At 54.9% G+C, this 24789-nt stretch overlaps 8 protein-coding genes across 8 annotated transcripts; 3 read left to right on the top strand and 5 right to left on the bottom strand.

Moving 5' to 3' along the window:
* Nucleotides 1–11: 11 nt before the first annotated feature.
* Nucleotides 12–4990, bottom strand: C8A04DRAFT_35654 (armadillo-type protein; the record flags this gene model as incomplete). Its single annotated transcript, XM_062783249.1, has 8 exons — nucleotides 12–1319; nucleotides 1410–1669; nucleotides 1914–2045; nucleotides 2106–2240; nucleotides 2343–2509; nucleotides 2555–2638; nucleotides 3570–3892; nucleotides 3971–4990. The coding sequence occupies 8 exons, from the start codon at nucleotides 4988–4990 to the stop codon at nucleotides 12–14; spliced, it is 3429 nt and encodes a 1142-aa protein (XP_062638988.1).
* A 435-nt stretch (nucleotides 4991–5425) lies between these two features.
* Nucleotides 5426–6539, top strand: C8A04DRAFT_10533 (cytochrome oxidase c assembly-domain-containing protein; the record flags this gene model as incomplete). The annotated part of the gene is made up of 2 exons (XM_062776618.1): nucleotides 5426–5780; nucleotides 5866–6539. 2 exons carry the CDS (start codon nucleotides 5426–5428, stop codon nucleotides 6537–6539), a joined length of 1029 nt encoding a protein of 342 aa, XP_062638987.1.
* A 1226-nt stretch (nucleotides 6540–7765) lies between these two features.
* Nucleotides 7766–8974, bottom strand: C8A04DRAFT_26613 (uncharacterized protein; the record flags this gene model as incomplete). The annotated part of the gene is made up of 2 exons (XM_062779991.1): nucleotides 7766–8740; nucleotides 8870–8974. The coding sequence occupies 2 exons, from the start codon at nucleotides 8972–8974 to the stop codon at nucleotides 7766–7768; spliced, it is 1080 nt and encodes a 359-aa protein (XP_062638986.1).
* Nucleotides 8975–11848: 2874 nt separating this feature from the next.
* Nucleotides 11849–13225, top strand: C8A04DRAFT_35651 (putative phospho-2-dehydro-3-deoxyheptonate aldolase; the record flags this gene model as incomplete). The annotated part of the gene is made up of 3 exons (XM_062783248.1): nucleotides 11849–11894; nucleotides 12076–12855; nucleotides 12918–13225. The coding sequence occupies 3 exons, from the start codon at nucleotides 11849–11851 to the stop codon at nucleotides 13223–13225; spliced, it is 1134 nt and encodes a 377-aa protein (XP_062638985.1).
* A 430-nt stretch (nucleotides 13226–13655) lies between these two features.
* Nucleotides 13656–14557, bottom strand: C8A04DRAFT_26611 (uncharacterized protein; the record flags this gene model as incomplete). The annotated part of the gene is made up of 3 exons (XM_062779990.1): nucleotides 13656–13676; nucleotides 13769–14301; nucleotides 14494–14557. 3 exons carry the CDS (start codon nucleotides 14555–14557, stop codon nucleotides 13656–13658), a joined length of 618 nt encoding a protein of 205 aa, XP_062638984.1.
* A 1328-nt stretch (nucleotides 14558–15885) lies between these two features.
* C8A04DRAFT_10549 (major facilitator superfamily domain-containing protein) lies at nucleotides 15886–17818 on the bottom strand (the record flags this gene model as incomplete). Its single annotated transcript, XM_062776626.1, has 4 exons — nucleotides 15886–16296; nucleotides 16359–16527; nucleotides 16755–17482; nucleotides 17549–17818. The coding sequence occupies 4 exons, from the start codon at nucleotides 17816–17818 to the stop codon at nucleotides 15886–15888; spliced, it is 1578 nt and encodes a 525-aa protein (XP_062638983.1).
* Nucleotides 17819–18163: 345 nt separating this feature from the next.
* Nucleotides 18164–21478, top strand: C8A04DRAFT_35649 (transcriptional regulator WAR1; the record flags this gene model as incomplete). The annotated part of the gene is made up of 7 exons (XM_062783247.1): nucleotides 18164–18177; nucleotides 18953–19057; nucleotides 19388–20077; nucleotides 20151–20366; nucleotides 20438–20700; nucleotides 20760–21289; nucleotides 21374–21478. 7 exons carry the CDS (start codon nucleotides 18164–18166, stop codon nucleotides 21476–21478), a joined length of 1923 nt encoding a protein of 640 aa, XP_062638982.1.
* Nucleotides 21479–21654: 176 nt separating this feature from the next.
* On the bottom strand, nucleotides 21655–23250 carry C8A04DRAFT_26608 (uncharacterized protein; the record flags this gene model as incomplete). Its single annotated transcript, XM_062779989.1, has 2 exons — nucleotides 21655–23067; nucleotides 23155–23250. 2 exons carry the CDS (start codon nucleotides 23248–23250, stop codon nucleotides 21655–21657), a joined length of 1509 nt encoding a protein of 502 aa, XP_062638981.1.
* Between the last annotated feature and the right edge of the window lie 1539 nt (nucleotides 23251–24789).

Below are 24789 nucleotides of genomic sequence, written 5' to 3'. Positions count from 1 at the left end.
TCTAAAAGCTATCACTGTCCGCCCCGATTCTGGACAACCAATTCGGCACCCTTATTCAGCACAGCCTCCAACGACGTCCTCAAACCCGCCAGCTCCTCCGGGAACCTCCTAAGTAGCTCAGCAACCAACACCATCCCGTTCTCCCGGTCCATCCCGGCCAATTTCGCCGGCGAGTGCGGCTGCTTCTGCTGGAGCTGTGGCGGCTGTAAATCCACCTGTTGCGCTTCCAAGCTAAGCTTTTCCACCGTGACCCCTCCTTCGCTGGCCCCGTTCTCGTTGTTATCACCTTTGCCCGTCGCTACCTCCTTGTCGTTTTCATCAATCTCCACTATTCTCGACGTAGAAGCAGAAGTAGAAGCAGAAACGGCTCTAGCAAGCGCAACGGTCTCCTCTGTCTCCGCCGACCCCGTGATCACCTCAGACAGCGCTATCCATCCCGCACCCGCCTTTTCTACTTCTCCCTGAGAAAAAGGCTGCAACACCCCCAACACCGTCCTCGCACCATCATCCTCCTCACTCTTGGCCATCAACGCCAGCACAAAAATAGTCTCAGACCGCAAGGTTGGAAATTTCGTGCTAGTAAGCAACAGACGAAGCGATGAGAGGAGCACAGAACGGGAGTGAGACTTGTGGAAGCGAGCGAGGGCCGTTTGTTCCTTGGTCTCGTCTGGCTGGTCTTCTGTCCACGACCAGGACGGGTCGAGGAGTTCGTTGCCAACGCCGCCGTCGCCGGCTGCGGACGGGGAGGAGTGCAGGGCCCGGCAGACTAGGCTGACGGCGCGGGTGGCTTCAATCTTGATAGGATCTTCGTCGGCTGAGAAGGCTGTGTCGGTGAGTAGGGCTAGGTTGCTTCGACTGCTGTCCGTGTTGTCGCTGCTGCTGCTGCTGCTGTTGGGGGTGCAGATAAGCCGGACGTTTGACGGGCAGTTGACCAGCAGGAGCCGGGCTAGCGACACGGCGGTGAATTGCAGCTGGGGCTGTGTGCGGGTGGAGGTCCAAAGGCGCGGGAGGAGAGGATTGATTGGGTCAAGGAGTGCGGCGCCGAGGATGGGTTTGTTAGCGGGCGCGATGGTGAGGTTCTTGAGGAAGCTGAGCGCTGCGTGCGTGAGTTGAAGAGGCGGGGCGGATGGTTTGGGTTCAGTAACTTGGGAAGAAGAAAGAGGAGGGATTGCGCGAGTGACGATGTCGAGGAGGGGTGTTTGAACATGCTGGAGGAGCCTGATGCTGGACTCGTCGGAACGGCTAAGGTTACCGAGGGAGAAACAGGCCGCCGTTTGAAGGTGAGGTTGAGCGTGTGTGTTTAACCACTCGGTTAGCGTCTTGAATACTTTGGTATCTGGCGAGGAGGTGGCTGAGAAGCTGGGCAGGGCCGAAATATCCGCAAACGCGGTGAGGAATGCGTGCCCAACTTGTTTGAGCTGTTTGGCGGTGTCTGGGTCGGCGGCATCCTCGGGGTCAAACCGGGTGTACAACTGAGAGAACCCCAGCTGGAGCAGTTCGAGGTGTCCATTCTTGACAAATATGGGCTGAAAATCCTGGAAGGTCAGGTAGGCGAGTGCGGGGGAGCAGATTTCCAAGAACGTGTCCAAGTCGGCGTCATAATTGTCGCCGGCTGCGAGACTTAGGAGGACTGCGGGTGTGTTTGGGTCGGCGAGTTTAGGTTCGGCATCTAACATTGTTAGTTCCCAGTACTCATAGCCGAGCCGACATGTTGTGAGCGTCTACCTTGGTTGGACAGCAGCTCCAGAATTGTCATGATATGGCTGAGGGCAGGCAAGCTTGAGGACAGCCGGTTGCCAGAGACAAGGCGCACAAGGACCTTGCTCAGGCCAGATTGGGAGGCGTGCTCCTGAGCGGGTGCTGGGTCAAGTCAGTAACTTATTAGCTTTTCGAGGCAGTGAGCCAAAACATACTGTTATCAACGCAAATGTTCAACGCCGCAGCGAGCGCAAAAGGAAGGAGGGCATCCTCCTGAGGATCACGGATGATCTCTACAACAAAGTTGGGCAGAGCCCCTGATTTAACCACCCGAGCGCGGTTTTCGTCTACACATCGTCAGCATATCACCATATCAAATGCCGGATGGACCCAAGTTGTGAGCTTACCGCTGTCTGCACATGCGTTTCCGATGAGACGCAGGGCTTGCTTGTTCAAGTGGTGTTGGGGTCTCTCCTTTACGGTTACGGTTGATAGGATATGATCCAACAATCCGGAATCTCCAAGGGGGTTCCGCCATGAAGCTAGAAAGACCAATGACAGAGGTCCAAGGTGTGAGTAAAGGCCCTTCAGAAGAAGTAACTACTACCAGGATAGAGTATAGACCCCGTGGGGAAACAACTCACCATCTCGTGCCGCATCAGCGAGCTTCTCAACAACGGCCGCGAGAACCTCTAAATTCTCCCTCTGGAGCTCCGGTAAGAGTTCACTCAATTTCGTAGTGCGGTCGTCTGCGCTGATACTAATTCCGCCTCCTACCAGCGCGGTGAATTTCTGTAATATGTCCGTCATCCTATGGCGCCCGTAATCCTAGATTTTAAAGGCCGGATCTCTGGACAGGTTGGGGAATAGGGTGTCGAGAGCTTGCGAGTCCCCCGCTTTAGAAATTAAACCGCTCCTTGTGCGAACCAACAATTTTTCACTGGTGAGTCGAATTATTACAATTGTGAAAAATCAACGAAGAATGAATAATAGATTCAAGGATGAATATCTACTATGTAGTAGCTTCAAAATTATGTAAATAATGATCTAGTTAAGCAGCAAGCCCACATCAGTTGTTGTGAGATGCACCGCTTTGGCCAACCCCACCCGCCCGCTCAGCTCTCTTGTCTCGGCTTGCATACCTAACTAACACAACTGAAAAACATCACAACGCTAACTTGAACAAACTCAAGGCCCTTAAATATCAGACAGCACCACGACATAGATATACAGAGAATAATACTTGCTTACCAACGAGACTAGCCCAATTAACTGTAGGATAACTATACTACCTAGGTAGTATACCAGTGCTCTCAAGGTAGGAACCTTGGTGGGAAATAAACACAAAAAGCTCACTGCCTACTTCCTCCGGCGAGGTTGTACACAGCAACGAAAACCCAGATGGATTTTTCTTGGGTGCCCCGTCCGTGAGTCGAACTCACGAAGCGGACGAAGCGGGCACGCTTGGTGCTGCCCGCACCCCCCCCAAATGCACCATCCGCGGTCGGGGAGGCATTTGCCGGATGGGGGGGCTGTTGGAAACTGGTAGCGGAAGGGTAGGTTATAAAGGGCCGGTGTAGGATTTGAGAGGGAGGCAAGGTATGTACACAAGTATCTATAATCCTCATCCGATAATGAGTTTGTCTAAAACGACCCCAACTCGGTCTTCCAGGCTATGCTCACCACGGCCAGAGGCAAGAAGGAGGTTCAAAGTCACCATCCCATATGTGTAAATTTTGTCTACATTATACATGATACACAGCTCCGCCGCACCTTGAGGTATAATTGTACACATATAGCCCACAACAATCCACCGGCCCCTCTTTCTTTTCGGCCCGTGTTTGCTGTGTTTTGTCGTTTCCCCCGTCTACGCCTTTCCTTCCAACCATTTCCTCTCAACCGATCCACTATAATCGCCAGTACCCGTGATAGGTAGCTCGCGCTGCTTGAGCTCCTTGACGATAATCTTCCAGCGACCTACCATCTGCTCCTTGTCGATGGGTGTGACACGCCGCGGGAACACGCGCACGTTTGGTAGCCCCTTAAACGACTCGTTCTTCTCGAGAAGTTGTGTGAGCAATGGCCTTCTGGCCGGTGCCACCAGCTGCTTGATGAGGTTGTCAAGAGTGGGGACGGCGAGCAGCTTGCCGTCGCCGAGGCGGTGGCCGGTGAGTTGCTGAATGCGCTTGAGGGCCTGTGGATGATGAGTAAGTGGGTGCATTCAATGAGTGGCGAAGGATGCGGAAGGGGAGGTTAGAAAAGCGCCACTCACTCGGAACTTCACCACAGGATCCTTCAGCTCGGCTTGCTTCCACGTCTTGTCCCAGGAACCCACCAGCCCCTGCGCTACTTCAGGAGGAATCCCAACCACCGGCGCCGCCTCTGCGGCTTCGATAATCTCAGGCTCTGGTGTTGCGGCTTCCTGAGATTCTGGAGCCTGTTGAGGTTCTGGGGCCTTCGCAATTTCCCCTTCCGCTAATTTCTCCTCCGTCTTAGCCACCTTTGCCTTTTTCTGCCCCCGCGGCTCGGGAGTAGGTAACAAGGACCGCAGTATCCTCCATACCCTCTTCCCGTCCTCTAGGTTCTTGAACGCCACCTCCCCATCCTCTTTAGCAACCAACTCAACCCCCGCAATTTCTTCAAGGTAGTCTGCAGCACCAACACGGGCAAACATCGCCTCCACCCGTTCACGCGGCTTGCCCCCTCCAAACCACGACACCGTCAGCGCCTCCACAATTGCCCGCTTAGCCAGTACCTCTAGCACCGCAGGATCCGTAATCTTTTCCACAGGGCCAAACCTACTAACAGTCGACTGTACGTATGCCGCGGCCCCGCCCTCATTGCCCCAGTGTGCCGGGTTGTCCCACCAGCCCCCCAGGCCGCCGACCTCCGCCAGGTCGGTAGCCATCTCAGCAGGCGTGTAAGTCGGGTCGGTCACGGCAGATGCTGGTTCCGCGTCGATAATGCCGCGGGGGTAGACTAACGGCGTGTCGATCGGTGGGCGAAGGGTGAGTTCGTCGTCTTCGTAGGAGGGTTCGGCCGGCTGTTCCACGACGGGGGTAGGAGGTTTGACAGCTTCGGGTTCGGCCTGAGTCTTTGCGTAATGAAGGGGACTTGTTGAGAGACAGCGTCGGGGTTGCCGGTTGCTGTGTAGCGCAGTCGAGTTCGGTGGGGAGAGGGTTGAGGCACTCGAGCGAGTGGCCGCTGCAGGCGCGCGAAGTGCCCCCGAAGGGGGTATTGACGGAACAAGGCCCGCGGGAGCGGGCGCCCGTAACCTTGAGAAGCGACGCATGGCGGCCGGTGAGGTGTGCGTGCTCAATGGGCGGGGCACCGTGACTTTGGTCGTTGCTTTCGTACCGAAAACCACGAGCGACAGACAAAAGCTCCCGCCAAAATTTCCATCGATAAACCGGCACCTGGCATACGTGGGTCCGCCAGGGGTAGTCAGCCCCGCGATCAAGCCACAGACTCTCGTTTCTTTAATGTGGCGCAGTGATAGTGTGGCTTGTGCGGGGTTCTCCAAGACCGCGGTCAAAAGCTCCAGACAAAAACTTTGGCTTGGCATTGGATGAGATCAAAAGATGGGATGTCCCAAGCTCGAGATTTTGGGGGAAACAAAAACCCAGAGCTTCAACTAACGCACCCTCCCCCTCCGTCGTGTTCTCTAGAAACGGCTGGCCACCACACTTTACAGGCGCCGACAAATTGAACAACAAGCACCATCACGATGAGGCCGGCGCTCCGGTTAGCCGCTACCCCTCGTAGCGCATCCGACGCAACGCGATTCACAGCAACGACACTCCATGCAACCTCTAAGACAGCTACGCCACCACCCCGGTTCACCCCTCCGAGGCCTGGCGCAGCATCATCAACACCAGGTGGCTTAGGTGGCTCCGGTGGGAGTGGAGATGCCGGGGATGCTCTCTTCGAAACTCCGGAGCAAAAGGTCGCCCGTCTCAGGGCAGCACACCAGAGGGCAAAGGCAGCACAGGTGTCGAAGTTTGACGCAGTGGTGGATCACAGCCGACGTTTCTTTGACTCGGCGCATAAGATCACCGTTGTAGGCCTAATTGGCTTTACCGGTGAGCAACTCGTCCTTTTTCCCTTCCCCTCTCCTTTCCTCAAACTTCATGAATTTCAGATCCTAACCACGCCCACCCACCACAGTCGTCGCGGGCGTTGTCACAGCCTACACAGCCTATGACATGATCCGGTACAACAAGAAGCGCGCCGCCGAATGGGCCGAAGCACAAATGAAGCTCGAGGCCAACAGCCTGGAAGCCGCCCGCATCGCCTACATGACCGGCAAAGCAACCGAAGAGCAAATCACCCTGGTCGAGGAACAACTCGAGCGCGAGCGCGAATCAGGCCGTCAGACCACCTTCTTTTCCAATCTTAGCGTCCTCGGCAGCCCCGAACCCACCACCGCCTCCTCCTCGTCTACACCATCAACCCCGCCTCAACCCCCCCATTCCGTCACCGAGACCGTCTCCTGGCCACCAAAAGACGCCTCTCCAGACCAGCAGCAACCAGCCGACGCGCCGCAAGACCAACCCAAGACCTCAGTCTGGTCCTGGATCACCTCGGGCCTCAAGACCGACGAAACCGACTCCTCCTCATCCTCAAACTCAACCCCATCCTCCGGAAACCAATCATCAATACTTTCCACGTCCACGAGTGCGCTCCAGGCCAAAGCACAGTCAGCATTGGACCAGGAGAAGGCAAACCAACAACGCGGCGGGCCATTTGACAAAATTGGTGGTGCCCCAGCGACTGAAGGGGCGGGCGAGACGGGGAAACAGGATGATAAGGGAGGGGAGAAGAAGAAGGGATGGTGGTAAGCTTGGTGGCGGTGGCTTGGTGAACGGGCGGCAACGGGAGAGCCAAAAGGGGGGAAGGGAAAATTCACTAGGGAAAACCCTTCAGAGTCAAAGGACTGGCCGTGGACGTAGTTACGACCCCCGCTGGAGGTGTAGCGGAATATCCTTCCTTGATTCTAATGGGTTATACAGTGGCGCTAGGAGAGGCCAGCGGATCCCTTGTTGCGTATTACGCCCAATTTTGCGTATTACGCCCCGGGCTGAAGACGCAAATGGGCTGGGGGAGAAGGTGGGAGTTTTGGGCGGCGGGTCAGAACCGGAAAGTGTACCATATGTGTAGTCAAATAAGGGGGCATTTTGGGAGACACAAAAAGAGCACGACGGGTGGTGGTGAAGTTGCATTACTCGGCGTGGAATTTATGCAAATAAACAATCCGTATACAAACCATTGCTATTGCCGATGTTCTCACTGGAATGTTGGAATTCTACATTGACATCCGAAGTAATGTTCTTCCCATGCTCAGGTTTTGACGACCAGACAGATAAATAGAAACCGTACGGAGTTTACACCTTTTGCAGTAACAGTTGGTTTTAGGCACTGAGGCGCTTATACACGCAACGAAGCAATGCCGATTCACTAGTGACGATAATTCCACTTCGCTATCCTCCTAATTTCCCCTTTCATGCTGCCCAGTCAACCGTTCGCCCGGCCCATACCAAGGCTCAAGTTACTCGCTAGAGCGATACATCCAATGACACAGAAAACAAGGCGAATCCATTTCTCGCCCATATCCCGACCACCCCCTCCAAAAAAACGCCGCAAGTTTAGCCAGCAGGAGCCACAACGAAAAGCGAGTAAGTAAATAAGTACCCCAAGTAACTCCAAGTCCCAGTTGTCGCGATCCGCGCTGTCGAATAAAAGAAAAGTGCCCCACGCATAGGGCGGGTATAAAAACGAGTGTCCCCAGCGATAAAAGAGAGTTTATGCATGATAACAAAAAAGAGAACGGTCAGGGAGCGTACGGTACCAAAAGGCGGGGAGCTGAGGAAAGGCACGGCTGTGTCCCAAACACACATCCTAGGCCCCGCGTCAAAAATAAAAAAAAGGGTAGACCTGGGACGGAAACCCCCCAATCCCAAAGCCATGTGCATGTCTATAAGATTGGCAGATGGCAGGCGCTGATCGGTGGCCGAACTTTTGGTACGCCAGACTTAACCAACCTCATATGACGGCCCGAGTAGTCCTTCTAGGAGATAATGATGTGGTTGAAGTGACCGGGCACCTTGTTCCGGCATCGCTCGCAGTCAGCCCGGTACCCTATGCTGAACGACCGCGTCATACCCGGCTGCACACCCGTCCACGAGTTGAGAGTGTGTTTAGAGCGTGTGTGCCCCTTTTTTGGTGATGGTGTCGCAGGGGACTCGAGCTCCATCGCGCTGCCACGACCAACCTGGTTCTCAGCCATACCGGGTGTGTCTTCCCGTATCGTTCGCGCCTCCATCGCGGAGCTCGCACGTGGCGGAAGCCCGGCCACCAGGGGATGTTTGTGGGTAAGGTGGCTCAAGTGGCCGCCGTGTAACGGTGGTGAGTCGAGTGCCATCCTTGCGTTGCCCTGGCTGTCTTCCGCGCCACATTCGCTGATCGGGGAAGGAAGCCGCCTATTCTGGACCATGTTCCAATCAGCCATAGCAGACGCCTCTGTCGCCGAGGCGAACTTCTGAGTAGACAGGTCAACTGCGCCATTGCTGCCGAAGGCTGCCGAATTCGGCTCTTCGGGCGTCGTCGCAAGAATGTCGCCATGGACGGCATTCCCTCCACTCCAACTGTTTCCTCGCACTTGCGCCGCGAAGGTGCAGTGAATTGGTGTCGGTATGCGGCCGGTCACGCTGGGTGCGTTCTGGTCGGCTAAGAAAACATTGTGTTCTGGATTGGGCGGGACTTGCAACCCCGCTTGCGTGCGCTGTACCGCTGGCTCCGACGTATCCATCATGTCCATATCATCGTCTTCGGCCCCGCTAATCACCACAGAAGATGGTGGGTTCCGTGATACAAGTTCCGGCTCGTCTGCCCACATGTGAGTCTGCACCGGCTCTTGCTGAAGTAGATTGGGCTGGACATGGTTTGTTGGGGCGACGGTCTGGTTAGATAGTGGGAAATTCGGCCGGTCCATCCATCGCTTCGAGTTCGGAGACGTCCTAAGTGGGAGGGACTGGAACCGTTTCTGCAAATGTGTCAGACCGCCATTGTCGTAGGTGCAGCTCCCTGCTGCTCTAGACAGCCGCGGGCGCGGAGGTGGTCAAACAAAACAAGGAGGTCACTTTCGCAAGTCCCGCCAAAATCACCGACTTACATTTCTGTGCTCGGTAAATCCTACTGGGCTGCCAGATGACGCCTCTTCATCTTCCTCTCGGATCCTCTTGCGATGTTGCTCCGGGAATTGAGTATCAACAAACATCTTGAAATCACCCGCGGCGGGCCACCGGCGTCAATATTGGAATAAGTATTCGTTTCGGCTTAGGGTCTTCCTATCGGGAGCCGAGGTTGACGAGATGTATCCCTCGCAGGCGACGGCGCGATAATCATCGGCAGGCCAGACTGCGCCGAGAATCGTGGCAGATGGGGAGTAGTGACGGGGATCGGCCGGTGATGTGTGTAAGGTTCGACCGGAACGTATAGTTAGGCAAAAACGAAAGAAAATTGACTGACAGCACAAAGACAGTGATAGCGAGAGCGATAGCGAAAAGAGACCCTCTTTGGCTGTTACAGCCATGAACATTGAAAACGAGGGGTGTTGGGGAAGGTCGGGACTTGGAAGCGGAAGGCAGCAGCCGGGTGGGGCTGAGATGGAAGAGAAGCCTCCCAGTGGGCAGCCTGTTCTTTCCATGAATGCATGGGGCTGAAGTAGCGGCCTGGGGCCCAGAAAATGGCATTTTCATAGTATGCGCATAAGAAAACATACAAAATTTGTGATGGCGAGCAGGAATGCCAATTATGATCGTTCTCTAGGCCACATCCACCGAATTTCATCGTTTTGCTCCTCATGATGATGCCTCTGACATGTTCCGCTCAACATAGCCCGGAGGCATCGGGCCTAGATTTAAGCGGGGTGGGGCCCTTCGTTAACTGACGCCCTCTCACACAAACGCTGTCTTGCAGAAGACTCCGCGACGATAAGAGTGCATAGCTCCCAGATAGCAGGTCATCGTGCCAGTTTTCTCATATGGACGCCATCACATCTCCCGGCGAGGAAGCTGGGTCCAAATATTTTCAGGGACAGAGTCCCCAAGCGCTGCGGGCAGCCACAGCGGCCATCTTGTACCCGGCCTCCCGGCGTCTGGGCTGATGGTGGAGAATGGTGAGCGATTGGCGGGCGCGTCGACGTCAGACGCTCACAAGGGGCTTGGTGCAACCGTGGGGTGCCATCTACATAGTAACCGGAACTCCTGAAAATCCGGGGCCACATCGCTTAGCTGCGAGTTACAGCCAGGAGAGAAACAAGGCAAAATGAATTGCTTGCTTTCTACTTCGGTGGTTTGGTTACCGTTGCAGCTGTGGGAAACGGACCTGACTAGTCTACTCGCGAGTAGAAGTCCTTCCGCAGGAGGCCCGCTCCGTTTCAGACTTGCTTCAAGGACGCGTCGTGGTCGACCAAGTCTCTCCCTTTTGGGAATACGATCTGACTCACGGGGCATTGCCCGGGATCATCAGGTCCCTGGAGCAAAATCGTTCGACGGAGGTGACAGCCGCGACGCCGACACGAGCGTATAGCGTTGGCGACCGAGTGCGAACTGAACGACGGACGAAGCGCATTGGAATCGGCGGGACGCACCCATTGACAACTTGACTCTTGTTCCTCGAAGAAGTCTGCCGTTTCCCGTCTCCCTGCACGACAGGAATAGGAGCTACGTGGAACCGGTCGCTCAATACAGGTACAGACAGACCCAGGCCCCCTCCGTCAGTTTATGGCGCAAGAAAATTTGACATTTCACGCAGTACACCACTCTGCACCATGTAAAAGTTGGAGCCCTCTGCCGGTCCACAACAACCGGAGCGGGGGTCTCGGGCCGGGGCCGGCCGTTGAACGGGTCGGCCAAAAACATGGCCGAGCGACCTCTTCGGCTTCGCTAGGCCGCTTACTCAGCAAGGGCCAAGGACACGTGAATATCGTCAAGGTGAAGTGGTCGCCCTCTTCGTTGATCAATAGCTCCCCGGAACCTTGTCTGCTGAAGACTAAACCATCTTTGTGAAATGGAAACATTCGATGCAACAACAATGGGGTACTGTTCTGGTTAGACCAATGCAGGGAACATTGCGCTACTGGGTGGTCCGTGAATACGCGGGAGGTGTTGCCGGTGAAGCAGCACGACACTCCAGCGCTTCACCTGGTGAGCCTGACAGATACGCTCGAATCGGAGCCTCCTGTCCGGAAGCGTGTTTGAGACACCATCCTTGACGGGTGGTTGTGGTTTGGTGTGTGATTTTTGTGACGGCAAAAGGGTGGGAACCATCCAATCAGTCGAGTCAGATTTCCCCCAAGAAAAACGTGAGGAAGGCGGTGAGATGGGCAGAAACACCCGAGCAGGGAACTGGAACAGCCCCTCCCCCACTTTAGAATGCAACAATTTAATTGACAGTTGACAATGTGTTGCGATCTTGGGCCGAAATGCAAGTCGCGGTTCCCTCCTCTCCGTGCTCGGCCATTGACAGCCAAGGTCGAAATGGCGCCAGGCGGTGGCTCAACCTGGTGTTAACCATAGGGCAGCGTGATGTGTCGCTTCTGGCTTCCATCTTCTCTCGTTCCTTCTTCCCGTGGCTCTTGAAAAGTTAAAAAGTGCTTGCTCTGTCTCCTCCTAGCTGCCCCTGCCCGCCCAGTTTTCCATTTGGATCCTTGCCTTCCCGCCCGGACCGACCTCCCCCGTGAAGTACTGGAGCACTTCTGAGTCACTGAACATATTTCCTCTCTTTGTTCCCTGCTGCAACAAACCACTTCTTCCGAACTCCATTTTCCGTACCTCAAACAACCTAAAACCTTAACACCCAGGCCGACTTTCACCAATCCACGACCTACGGTTTAATCACCCCCCACGACGTACGGTTTAATAACCTCGAGGAATTTCGTGCATAACCTACCTTACCTTCTCGGTCCTCAATTGGGTCCTTCAGTATTTCCGTACCTACAAATCCTTTCTTCAGACGAGCTCTGCTTAACTGCGTGAAGCTCCGAACCCTCCTACCTTTAATCCCAAGCAATCCTCGAGCACCGGTTGCTGGGCGTACCCCCCCTTTACTATATTATATTCGTTCGAGCTCTTCAAGGAACCTTCTGACGATGCCGGGGCCCGACGCCGCGCCTCTTCAGGCCGATGACATGAGAGGTAACTTTTTTACACCCTTTCGCTTTCTAATTATCTCTTTGTTCGCTTTGCTTCACCTCCCAGAAACAGTTCGAGCAATGGCCGAGCTGCCCTGAAGGTCTTGCGTCGTCGGACCCGATCAGAATTTCGTTTCTTCTTAGCATGGTAGCTGCGACGGCCGCTGACTTGTTCTTCACACCAGTGTTGGGCCAGGATCCCCTCATTCCCCCCGCGCTGCTCATCTCCGAAGTTCCCATGCCCGATGCCGCCCTCCAGACTGTCGTCAAGGGTAGGCGGGATGCTGTGGGTGTAATCATGGGCCGCGACGACCGCTTGCTGGTCATTGTTGGCCCCTGCTCCATCCACGACCCTGCTACCGCGATCGAGTATGCGACTCGCTTGAAGGCTCTCTCCGACAAGCTCTCAGGTGATCTGGTCATTGTCATGCGTGCCTACCTTGAGAAGCCCCGCACCACGGTCGGTTGGAAGGGTCTCATCAATGACCCCGATATCGATGAGACCTTCCAGATCAACAAGGGCCTTCGTGTTTCGAGACAGCTCTTCTGCGATCTGACATCGACCGGCATGCCCATTGCAACGGAGATGCTCGACACCATCTCCCCTCAGTTCCTCGCTGACTTCATCTCGGTTGGCGCCATTGGCGCCCGGACCACGGAGAGCCAGTTGCACCGCGAGCTTGCCTCCGGCTTGTCTTTCCCCGTTGGCTTCAAGAACGGCACTGACGGAAGCCTCGGTGTGGCCATTGATGCTATTGGCGCCGCAGCCGCGAAGCATCACTTCATGGGTGTCACGAAGCAGGGCCTGGCCGCCATCACAAGGACTTCGGGCAACCAACACGGCTTTGTGATTCTGAGAGGTGGCTCCAAAGGCACCAACTACGACAAAGACAGCGTTCAGGCTGCGAAGGAGACCCTTGTTAAGAAAGGGCAGAAGCTTGCCATCATGGTCGACTGTTCTCACGGTAAGAATCGAACCCCATTTGTGGGCAAGCAAGGAACCGCCACCCGCTAACTGTGTCACCAGGCAATTCGAACAAGGACCATCGGAACCAGCCCAAGGTTGCCAAGGCTGTTTCTGACCAGCTTCGCGCAGGCGAGACCGCCATCATTGGTGTCATGATTGAGTCCAACATCAACGAAGGCAACCAGAAGGTCCCTGCCGAAGGCCCTTCGAAGCTGAAGAAGGGTGTGAGCATCACCGATGCTTGCATCGCCTGGGACACTACTGTGGAAGTCCTCGAGGACCTCGCGGCCGCTGTTAGGGAACGCAGGTCCTTGAGCGCCGGCCAGCAAAATGGTTCGCCGAAGACCACACTTCTAGAGGAGGACTAAAGTACCTCACTATCAAAGCACATATTGTGGAACAACGATAGCATGCATATTATTCCCTGGTCTGCGAGGTCAGGTTATAGCATTCACTTTCGATTGCTTTGTTGTCATTTTAGGGCGAGCTATCAGACGTGGTTCAGGGGTGCGTTGCTCGGATTGGGAAAACGGCGCTGCTTCTATCGGGGTGTACAAAAGTAGGCTTGTTGTATGACTTTCGAACTGTTTTGCTCGTGTGTTGCACTACAAACCTTGTTAGACAAAATGATAAGAGGCTCAATGGGAATCCTCTACTGGTAAACAACCAAGTAACATGGGAGTGAATCGATTCCGGGTGAGAGTGCAATATTCTTCTGCATCAATGCTTCAAATACCTAGCGGCAGCTAACAGATGACGCAACCAACCTTTTATCCTGGCCCTCGAGGTATTCCCTCCTCATGCGTATTCCCTAGAGGACTGTATGCCCCTCTATCAGATTCTCCCGGAATGTTCCCTCTCCCGCCGAGTAATCCTCCCAGACCACCGAATCTCCCTCCACTCCCTAGTACACCCCCCGTCCCGGCCCCCGCAACCATCCCGTTCCCTCCTAAGCCCTGCCTCCCCCTCTCCCTCTCCCGCCTCAACCGCGCAGCATCCACCACTCTCCGGAGCGCCGCCCAGCCGAGCAGGCCCGCGGTACCCAGCAGAAACCCCCAAACAATGAAGCGGTCTTTGGGCGAGTCACGCTGGAAACAAGTCGTTTTGATGTCTTTATCTTCGGCGTCTTTGCAGATGGGCAGGTTGTATTTGAGGCAGAAGGCGCGGTTGCATTGTTTGCAGGAGGTGGAGGCTTCGCGGGGGATGAGGAGGGGTTGAGGGGGGAGGGGGGATTGGGATTGTTGGGTGTCGGGGTCGGGGTCGGGGTTGGGTTCGTGGCGGGAGGAGGAGGTGCTGGTCAGGGTGGATGAGGAGGAGGAGAGGGAGGAGAGGGAGGATTTGGCGGGTGGTGGTGGTGAGGCGGGTTCGCCGTTGTCGTGTTGGGGACCGAGGGCGATGATGGTGCTGTTTTGGAAACAGGTGCATTTGCAGAAGGATTGGACGGCTGGATGGGATATTGTTAGTTAGTTTGGCTTGCTACCGAGTACCTAGTCACGATCTATCGGGGAGGGTAGAGAGAGGGGCACAAGGGGAGTTTGGTGGAGTGCTGTTCTCCCCGGGGACAAGGGGATCTGCGACGGGGGGTGGAGGGTCGGGATGGAGGAGAGAACTAGACAGAGTTGAGGTGAGGACTAACTTGCGCTAGCGAAAGTCGCCAGGATGGCGATGATGAGGACGGCCACCAGGCCTGTTCGCGCCATGGTGATGCGGGTGACTGACGAGTGCGTCGCAGGTGAGGACGTGCAACCACAATCCAGTGATGGGACTCAGCACGCTGGACGGCTTGGTGCTTGGCTTGGCAGCAGCTCTGAATGTGTGAGCTGATGACGCGCAGCTGCACCGCACCACTTGACTCTTTCTCCCGCCACACCCATTCAGCTGTGGAATGACTCAGCTGAAAATGACTCCACAACCGTGGCTGCGACCACCGACATGTGGCTTAAACCAAACGCATGAAGTGGCTCCGACCGCCTCCAAATTGCAGACGTGCACAGACCAGCGTTGGTAGCCTATAAATATTCGCCCACACACACACCCAATCTTGGTCCTTTTCTCTTCTTTTCTTTCCTCGCCCTTCGGGGCATTTGGTCAATTTGAAACGATACAGAGAAGATTAGCATGGCCCCTGCACTAAGGATGACACGCTACTCAAAGAGACGCTACCAATTTTTTCGCTGTGCTCGTGGTCCTTTTGGGTCGCGACATGGAGAAGGAAAGACTGCGATTGGTGTTGGCGTTGGCGATGTTTGCTCGCGTCGCGTAGCGCGAATATTGGGCATGGGATGCGATGGCTCGTCGCGTTCGTGGTGACACCATAACTTGTCAATCGGGCGTCGCCTTTTGTGTGGCGCGTCACGAATGCCTTGAACTCACGAAGATGAATTGATCCTACCGTTCCCTATTGCCCCAGCACGCGTCGCCATGTGTGTAACCCGCGCGCCCGAAATTGCCGCTGCAGACGGTAGCTGTCAACTCCCCCAGCTCAAGCCTCCTCGTCTCTTCCCGGTGTTATCAATGGTCAGCTGCGTCCAAGTAGTCTGATTTATAAAGTATATTTGAGTATATTTGGCAGTCACTCCGTCTTGTGTTTTCCTCTCTTTATTTCGACGGTCCTGGCACTGGAGTTCGAAGACACCGAACGGGCTGCTATTTCCAAATTAATATCGCGTGTTAAGATATCTCGGTATCAAACCTACTATTCACGGCAAACAAGTTACATGTCAAGGGCGACGGGTCTGCTTGGCTCTAATTTACCATTCTCATCGTCTACGGATTAGTTATTAGGTGCGTCTCTCTCTTTCCGAGATTTCTATGCTCCGTACAAAATACAGTCCGCAAGAACAACACCAACTCTATGTTCCATATGGTTTCCGTCATCCGTGACTCTGGACTCCAAACTCCTCTATCCTCCCGAGGCTCGAGAAAGAACCAACAAATATCCTTCCGCATATTCCCACCCATATTATGGACTGTACCATATGTCCACCATCACCCTGGACAATGTACAACGAAAAAGTTCGTCTGAGACTTACACGCGCTGGGAAGCGCTCAAGTCCTGCAGAGGAATCCCGGCATTCCGCATCCTCTGCTTCTTGCTGATATTCACCCAACCCATACCAAGGGCGGTAAGCATCCCGAGGCAACTAAGCCCCGCCGCCAGATAAAAGACACGGTCAATGGAGAGGGCATATGCTTCCAAAACACCGGGCAAGTTTTGCTCGTTAACCACGCTACGGAAGCGGGTGGCGCCGGCAACAATAATAGCGGCGGCGTCAGCATGAGGCGCTTTGAGGGCGATTTCGGACACAAGATTGGTCTGGAAAATGGCGTCGGAGACAGAAAGGGCGATAGCGCTTCCCAAGCTTTGGACGAAGATAATGATAGCGTTGCCCATAGCGAGATCCGCGGGAGGGATGGCCGCCTGGACCGCAAGAACTGCCTGTAATAAAAGTTAGTAAGTTTACCGAGTTTAAAGAACGAAGGGGATGTCTGTTTGCTTACCATCGGCATACCCACACCGCGACCGAATCCGTTGAGAATCTGATAGCCCACCCACTCAACCGTCGAAGTTGTGGGCGAGAAAGTCGAGTACATGCCGTTGGAGATAGAACCGGCTGCCGCCGCCATCAAGGCGTAGGGGATTACATAGCCCGTTATTTGCACTAGGTTGCTGTTAGTTATCATACCCGTGTACAAAGATGTTCGGGAACGGAGGGCAACTTACCAACAAAGCCGGTGATTGAGACAGCAAAGAGTTGAAGAAGGATGCTGGGAAGAACATAGACGGCGCTCATCATGGGGTCAACACCGCGGACGGCCTGAAAATAGATGGGTAAAAAGAAGGAGGCGCAAAAGACGTTTGTCAAGAGAAAGCAGTGTGTGAGAGCGCCGGTCCACACCGCCTGAACCTTGATGAGTGAGATAGGGATCAGGCCCGCGTCGCCTCGATGCCAATTCCAAACAAGCCAGATAATGATGAGGCCGGCCGCGCCACTGAAGAGACCGGTAACGAAGCCAGAGTCCCATTCATATTTGCTGCCGCCCCAAGACAAGGCGAGGAGGATTTGGAAAGCGGCGCCAGCGATGAGGATGAATCCGCAAATGTCGAAGTGGTAATGAAGTTCCCGGATAACGGACCACGGGCTGGGCTTTTGGATCTGATCGGGGACCGGGACCAGGCAGATACCGAGGAGGAGCAGAGCTCCGATGGGCAGGTTGATGTAGAAGCACCAACGCCAGGTAGCATACGAGGTGAACACTCCACCGAGAATGGGGCCGAAGGCAACGCCGAGTTGAGAAATACCCATAAGGATGGCCGTTAGGGGAGCGCGCTTCTCGATTGGGACGGCAGAAGCTGTGATGGTAAGACCGCCACTCACTAGGCCCGTGCTACCAATACCGGCAACGGCGCGCCCAACAATGAGCATGGGGGAGGAGACTGCGATACCACAGATCAGGGAGCCGACCTCGAAGATGGCCAGTGCGGTGAGAAAGGCGGCCTTGTTGCTAAATTTATGATAGATGCGACCCCAAATAGGTTGAAGAGTAGCATTGGCGAACTGGTAGATGCTGATGTACCAGCCAACATCCTCGAGAGAATGAAATTCGTCGGTAATGCGCGGGATCTGTGTGGTTGAGAGTCAGTGGTTGAGTCCAGATGGATACGGAACTAGTTGAGAGCCACCACTTACTGCGGTCGAAATAATCGAGGTGTCGAGCATCATCAAGAACATAGCCGCGATGAGCAAGTTTGAGAGGATGACGAGCTTCCTGCCGGACACCCATTGCCCTTCTTCGCTTGTAGGGGTAGGGTCAGGGTCATCTTCGGACGCACTTCCGGTCTGAGGGTGCGAGATCTCGTCTAGTGACGGTTGCTGAGAGGGCACTTGGTTGGGCTTCCTCGAAGATGTCGGTGTGTCGTTGTTAGGCTTGGCCGCCGACGACTGCGCGGCTGAATCCATGGTGATAGCGGGACTGTTGTCCCCGCTATGAGATTGGGTTAAAATAAGAAGAGAGTGTCGGCTCATCAAATTGTAAGGTCGGATGCTGGAAGATGATGATGAGTACCAGCAAGTAAGTCGGATGTGGGTTGGGAAGAAGGTGAAGCTCGGTCGTGGTTTCCTAAGGGAGGAGGAAGGGGTTTTTATAGTCTAAAAATTATTTCTGGCGCACCTTCCACCAGGAGGTTGTTTGGTCTGAACAGCACCACTGGTTCTGGGTTTATATCGACGCTCCGACGAAAACAACACCCCTGAACGCCGCGCCCAGTGGCAATCCATCCTACTTGTTCAACCAGTATAACCACCATGGAGCATGAGCAGTACGAATAAACAACCCAAAACCTTCTCTCCATCAAGTTGAGTTGCCAGGATTGTCAGACTGGTGTATTTTCCCAACATGAGATACCACACGACTCGACATATATCCGTTCTCTGGGAAACGGCATTTATGTTGAGGAGAATCTCGTTTACTAGTTTTATTCGAAGTAGTCCGCTATCAAATTTAATCGAAAGACCAGGGCGATGACTACAACTAGAGAGAGGGGCGGAGCCATTCATTATACCTGGGAACTGTACAGAACTTCCCAACAACGCTATGGCTAGCCTGTGCTGGTGTAGTTCTTGTTCATGTGGTTTTTGATGTGGTTCAGGAGGCAGGAGTCTTGGCGTTACCTCGAGGCCGTAACATTGATCAATAATCAACCCTAACCCTGTATCCTCTTGGCTGAGAAATGGGGTCGGGATTCGGATGCAGCGGCTTTTTCCGATTTCCGTGCACTTCCGCATGGAACATTCTGATCGCCTTCGCGCCACGTTCTTTCAGCAACACCTCGACCTCGACCGCAGGAATTGGACTCGAAAGCCGTTTGTTCATCCCGCACGCGACACCTCGGCCAAGCATTCGAGTTGCACGAACCTTAGATCATCTTTTGAACCAACGTCGGAATCCCGCGCTGGCCTCAAGACACGAACGAACCTGCAGATCCGGATTGACGTTGAAAAGTTTCGCCTCCGGTCGTTTCGGCTGAACCCTAACCCTTAATTACCTGCAAAGAGAGACACCACCGTGATGGAGTTGGAGTTGGATTTTGGCAGCACAGGGCAGGATGGCACGCCGGCGCCATACGGGAGAGCATGTACGAATTGTGCTCGTGCTAAGTGCAGGTGTATCTACAGGTCGGAAGGGGCCGACTGCGAGAGGTGTGTATGCGATATGCACCCCGAGTTTCCCGTTGCCCTACAACACTCACCGGTCTCACCGGAACCCTCGGTCGAGACACCAGAAGGGTTTTGAGCCGATCTGTTTGCTGTACATGAATCTTGGGGATGTTTCAGATCGTTATATTCTGGCACTTCGCCCTTCGTGGGCTTGCTTGGTAGCGGTTATTTGCCGTTCTTCAACGGCTACGGATTCAGCCCGATCCCCAACTCCGTTTTCAGCGGTTACATTACCGCATCGGGTCCACTTTGACAGACGCGCTTGTCTTTATTTTCGAGCATCCACTAGGACTAGTGCTAATCAAGGCACAGATGTCATCGGCTGAGGAAAGAATGCGTTCCGTCGGTCAGCGTGCGAAAGCGCAACCGTAAGAAGGCTCATGTGTCCCGAGCCGCGCAGTTGGAGGCCAAGCTCGAGGACCTCGTCACACTCCTCCGGCACCAAGCTTCTCCTACAGATCGGCCGCCATCTCGAGGTGACACGGCAGATGCAGCAAACACGAGTACGCCAGCACTGAGTGGTCACTCGACCACCAGCCCATCCGAACATAGCTCTCCTCGATCAGCCGCCCCTATGGTCCCCGTCCCTGAACGTCCACCCCATTTTGGTTACACCAAAGGACCGCCTGCACGCGAACCTCCTGCCGGGACTATTCCTGACCACTCCAACATGGGTCCCTTGGTGGGACCAAGCGAGGCGCTTTCCATGCCAGGCTCTATCTATCTTCCGGATCACCGTGAGGCCACCAAACGGCTGGAAACCTTCCGCAAGTACATGTTGATATTTTTGCCCTTTGTACATATTCCTGCGTCAATTACGTCGGAACGGCTGAAGCAAGAGTCGCCGTTCCTATGGTACAGTATCATGACCGTCACCTGCGAGCATGTGGATAGACGTCTGTCGATGAGTGACACAGCCAAGAAGTTTGTGGCTCAGAAGATAGTCGTTGAGCATGAGAAGAACGTCGACTTGATCCACGGTTTGATTGTGTTCATGGGCTGGTAAGCAACTGCGCAAACCCTCTAACACACCGAAAAAGTTAAATCCGACGTGCTAACTCTCCCGCCTCCTTAGGACACATTGCCACCTGAAGAAGGACAAACCCATCCTTACCGTTCTCGCGTCCCTTGCCAAGTCGTTGGTTTTCGACCTGTGCCTCAACAAGCCTTTTATTGAGCCCTCATTCGCGGCCTGCCTCAAGGCGTTAAAGCAGCCATATTTGGTACCCATAAGGGAAAAGACACTTCAGGAGCGCCGTGCCGTGCTTGCTTGCTTCCTCCTCACCTCTCAGTACGTAATAGTTCGATATTATTGTTTCGGTTCAATACTCAAGTAGCGCGGGCGTAGCTAACAACGAGCAGACTCGCATATTCCAACAAGAGGCTAGATGCCTTGAACTGGACCCCCTACATGGACGAGTGTCTGGAAATCCTCTCGCAACAACAGGAGTGGGAAGGGGACGACCTGCTCATCGCGCAGGTCAAGGTCCAGCTGCTCGTCGAGGAAGTGACGCGTGCGGCGTCTCAGTCCCCGGATGGCATACCCCCTTGCTATGTGCTGTCATCACTCCGGACACAACTCCAAGCTACTGCTGCCCAGCTCCCGCCGCATCTGAAACACAACGGTACGTCGCACTAACCCACTGTTCCTACTATCCCCACAATATCTCCTAACATACCACAGACACAATCCTAAGCCACATCTCCTACGCTGAACTCGCCATCCACGAACCAGCCTTGAACAAACTCACAGCCACCGGGCCCCACGCCAACCGCGGCACCTTCGCCAGCATCCAGCGCTACGAAGCCCTCGAAGCCTGCCTCAACGCCATCCACGACTGGGTCGACCGGCACTTCTCCATCCCCAGCTACGTCTACGTCGGCATGACCTTCACCTACTGGTGGAACATGGCCCACTGCATGCTGATGCTGTACAAGCTATCGGTGTTGGACGAGCCCGCGTGGAACCGCCGCGCCGTGCGCCAGCGGCTGGATCTGCTCGCCGTCTGTGACCGGCTCGGCGCCGGGTTTGATGATATCTCGGGCCCGCGCAACGAGTTGACAGGGCCGACGTTGGAGGAGGATTCGTTTGCCAAGTTTGCCAAGATGGTGCGGGCGATGAAGGCGAATTGGGCGCCTGATTTGGCGGTTGTTGATGGGCATCCGGTTGCTGCTGCTTCGGCTGCGGCTGCGGCTGCGGCTGCGAATAATCAGGTTCCGGGCTCTAGTATGGGCCCTGGTGCCGGTGTTCCTGTTGCCCGTACGAGAGGGCCAAACGCGATGCCGATGCCAACTGAGGCGTTCCTTGACACTAGCATGGAGGGACTGAATGTCCCTTTTTATCAGACGGACGACTCGGATGCGTTCATCGCGGGGTTGTTTGACATGAACTGGGATATTTGAACAGACCGGCAAGATGATTATTGGATTGCACCTCGAACAAGGGAGGAAACATAACTGACACACACACACTTCTTGGATTACTTTGACTTCTCTACTCTTTGGATATCACAGTTCAAACGTCGGCCGACATATCAAAACAAAATAACTCCCCTCTTACACCCGATCCTTCCAACAATCTATTGCCGACTCACGGGCAACGCAGTATAACTCCTCCTCGGCATCCTCTCTCCCGCACCTCCTGCACCATTCCACATCATCCTCTCTCCGCCCTCGACCACCGCCATCATCGAGGGCACAGGTGGTGGCGGCGATCCTATCAGTTCCGGCACACGCGGCCCGTCACCACTGCCCCCGACTCGCGATACACTGGAGAAACTCATGGCGCGGGTCTTGTTCCCGCCGGGGATCATGAACGGCGGCAGATCTGGGCTACTGAGGCTGGATAGGATGGGTGTGACACGCTTGTTGGTATTGGTTTCGGTTGTGGTGATAGGGGAAGCGGTAATGGCAGCGGTTGCGATGTGAGGATTCGGCATGGGCGGGAGGGGGTGGTGAAAGGTGGATGCGCGTGAGGCGCGGGACATGCGGGATGTTCGTCGAGAGGAGGATAGTGGACGTTGTTGTTGTGGTCCTGCTGCTGCCGCTGCAGCGAGGACAGAGCTCTCTGGCCGGTAGGGCGTGAGGGGGGAGACGGGGAGAATAGGCCCTGGCGAGTCGGTGGCTGTCATGGCGCTTACGGGCCGGAATTCCCCGAGATCTGGGCCGTGCCATAGCTGCCGCTGTTGATGGGGCTGGGGCTGGGGCCGCTGGGTCTGTTGGGCGTTTTGCATATGGGACAGGTATTGCTGGTACTGTTGCTGCGGTGGTGATGCCGGATATCCACTCGCCGACGCCATATCGAACCCGGGATGGCCTGGCCTGGTCCCGGCTGGGGGGAAAGGGAACCCCGCGGAACGTTCACCCAGATCCTGCTCCTCGACTCCGCGTGCATGCGGCCCATATCCTCCTCCTGTCCACGCCGTCGCAAGGGCTGGATTATACCCATTCTGCTCTGTCGGTGGCGGCGGTGGTAGCGGCCTTTCCGTCATATCCTGTTCAGGCCCTGAACCAAGCCCTAGACCTCGCTCTGCTGGCCCTGATCCCGGTACACCACCCTCTTCCATACCTCCTCCTTCTCCGCCACCATCGCCATGTCTTTTCTTTTTACCGCCACCGCCAACTTCTCTCGGATACCCCGTCGTCACGACTGCGCCCCGAATGCCGCCCTGGCGCCGGCGCCAGGCAAGAAACGCGAACACGCCGAGTAGTGCAACGCCTATGAGAGCGGCCGCGGTGATACCTGCTGCTGCGCCGGCGGAGAGCCCGGAAGAGGAGGAGGATGTGTTGTCATTTGATTGCCCATCATTGTTCCCGTCCGTTGAGGATCTAATCGTGCGGTCGTTTTCGTTGAGATTGCTGTCGTCAATGCCCCCGGACGATGATGTTCGCCCACCACCGGCAATGGTTTGGGTAATGACCTCTTCGACGGTTTGGACCACTACGCGGCGGTCGAGAGTTGCGGCATTGGTCTGGCGCGGTACGACAACGGGCTAGATGGATCGTCAATTAGCTGGGTCCCCTCTCATTGGGGTTGAAGCTAGGAAGTGATGGCTCTTGGAAGAAGGGAGGAAACTGACCGCTACCGTTGTCGAGGTTGTGAACTGCCCTGCTGCTGTCCCAGCGCCCGCGACTGCCGCTAATAAAAGGGAGGAAACTGCCTTGTTCCGTTTCATTGATTGTGTTTAACCCCCCAAATCGGTCGGATCGAATTTGGAGAGTTTGTAGAGCTTCAATTGCTGCAGCTCTCACGACGGCATGGGCGGTCGTGGCTGCATCGTCTGTTGGTTAGGTGAAATCGATGCTTAATCAGGCAGTGGAGTTAGTTGTGAAAGGAAATTTGTCCGGGTAGAAGATACGAATGTAATTGAGAATCGCAAAATGGGAAGGGACTGGAGCACTACACTACGCGGGGGGTAGTTTGTTACAGATGGATTGCCATTTAGGTTCAAAGTGCACCTGTGCGGCCTGGGCTGTGCACCATGGCCGGTGGTGTCCTTTTGGGTGTCACCGGCCACTGGTGGCGGGCCGATCGGCTCCTGGAAGACTGTTGACTCCTAATACAAAGCTAAGGGAAATTCTGAAGCGAGTGGCAAGAGATAATTCTATTTCGTCGGGAGTAAGATCGTGTGTGATACCCGTGTTCGAGAATGGTTCGTTTTCCCATTCTTCTAAGATCTAGAGCACTGTCACGGAGAGTCTGAGGGTATCGTTACTTGTTATCTTCGGGATGAAACTCATTGTTGCTGGTCGGGCCCTGGATCGGTGTCTCAGTTGGCGGTCCCGGAGGTCTAAGCCCGGGCGGCCCGGTAGTGGCCGGGCAGCGGGCCGGCTATGTGGGTCCCGGATACCAAGCTTGGTCTCGGAGATGGGCCGGCTGAGTGGGGTGTTGGAGCTTGAACGCTGAGTGAGTGTTTGTCCACCAACTCAAACCAGGAAGTGAATAATAATTTGAACTGCTTATGAGAAGTCGTGTGTCTGGACGTATAGCTGTGAATTCGGCCATTGTATTCTTATCATTTGCCTTTAGTTTCCTCGACCCCTCCTGTCGATTGTTTCTTTTTCTTTGTGACCAACCGATTGTGGTGAGACCCGCAGCAGTGACGCAACAGTCAGCTTGGGGACCTTCTCCCACAGGAAAGTTAAACCGGCAGCTCCTGTGTTCTTCTGTTCTTTTTGGGGTTGTCATTCTTTGTGACCAGGGAGATGCCTCCCGTTGTGTTGGTTCCACCTTCGCCGCTCGCAACGGTTCCGTTTGGTTCGTTTTCTAGAAGGACCAGGTCCCAGCCCTGGAGGTAATTAGCGGCCCATGTCACCACGGTCTGGGCCGCCCGTGGCTGAGTGGCGGTGGAAATCAGAACGAAAGGTTGGAATTTAAGTAAAAAACAAAGAACATTGAAAGCATGGACAATAGTAGCATTCGTGTAGAATAGAATAATATCCAACTTGCGACTCAGGTTGCGGGTGTTAGGTGTGGGCAAGATTGGAAACCACTGCGCTGGGATGCGCTTGCTCAGGGCAGTTGACAGCGGCAGTTCCTGCAGGAGTGGGGTGATTTCCCTGCATCAGTGCGCTCAGCTGGCCCCACCTTATCCCTGAGCTTCTTTGCCAAGCTCTTGCCGATCTGCAAATTACCCCTGGGTTGCATTCAGCGCTCACAATTGTGCATTGCGCTTTCGCGCGTTGGGGGGTCGTGCGCGAACTGCACCGTCCCT

This window comes from Dichotomopilus funicola, assembly GCF_033296635.1.
Source record: "Dichotomopilus funicola strain CBS 141.50 unplaced genomic scaffold C8A04scaffold_14, whole genome shotgun sequence".
Lineage (NCBI taxonomy): Eukaryota > Fungi > Ascomycota > Sordariomycetes > Sordariales > Chaetomiaceae > Dichotomopilus > Dichotomopilus funicola.
Note: the sequence above shows the minus strand (reverse complement) of the source record. Positions and strands in the feature narration are given on the sequence as shown.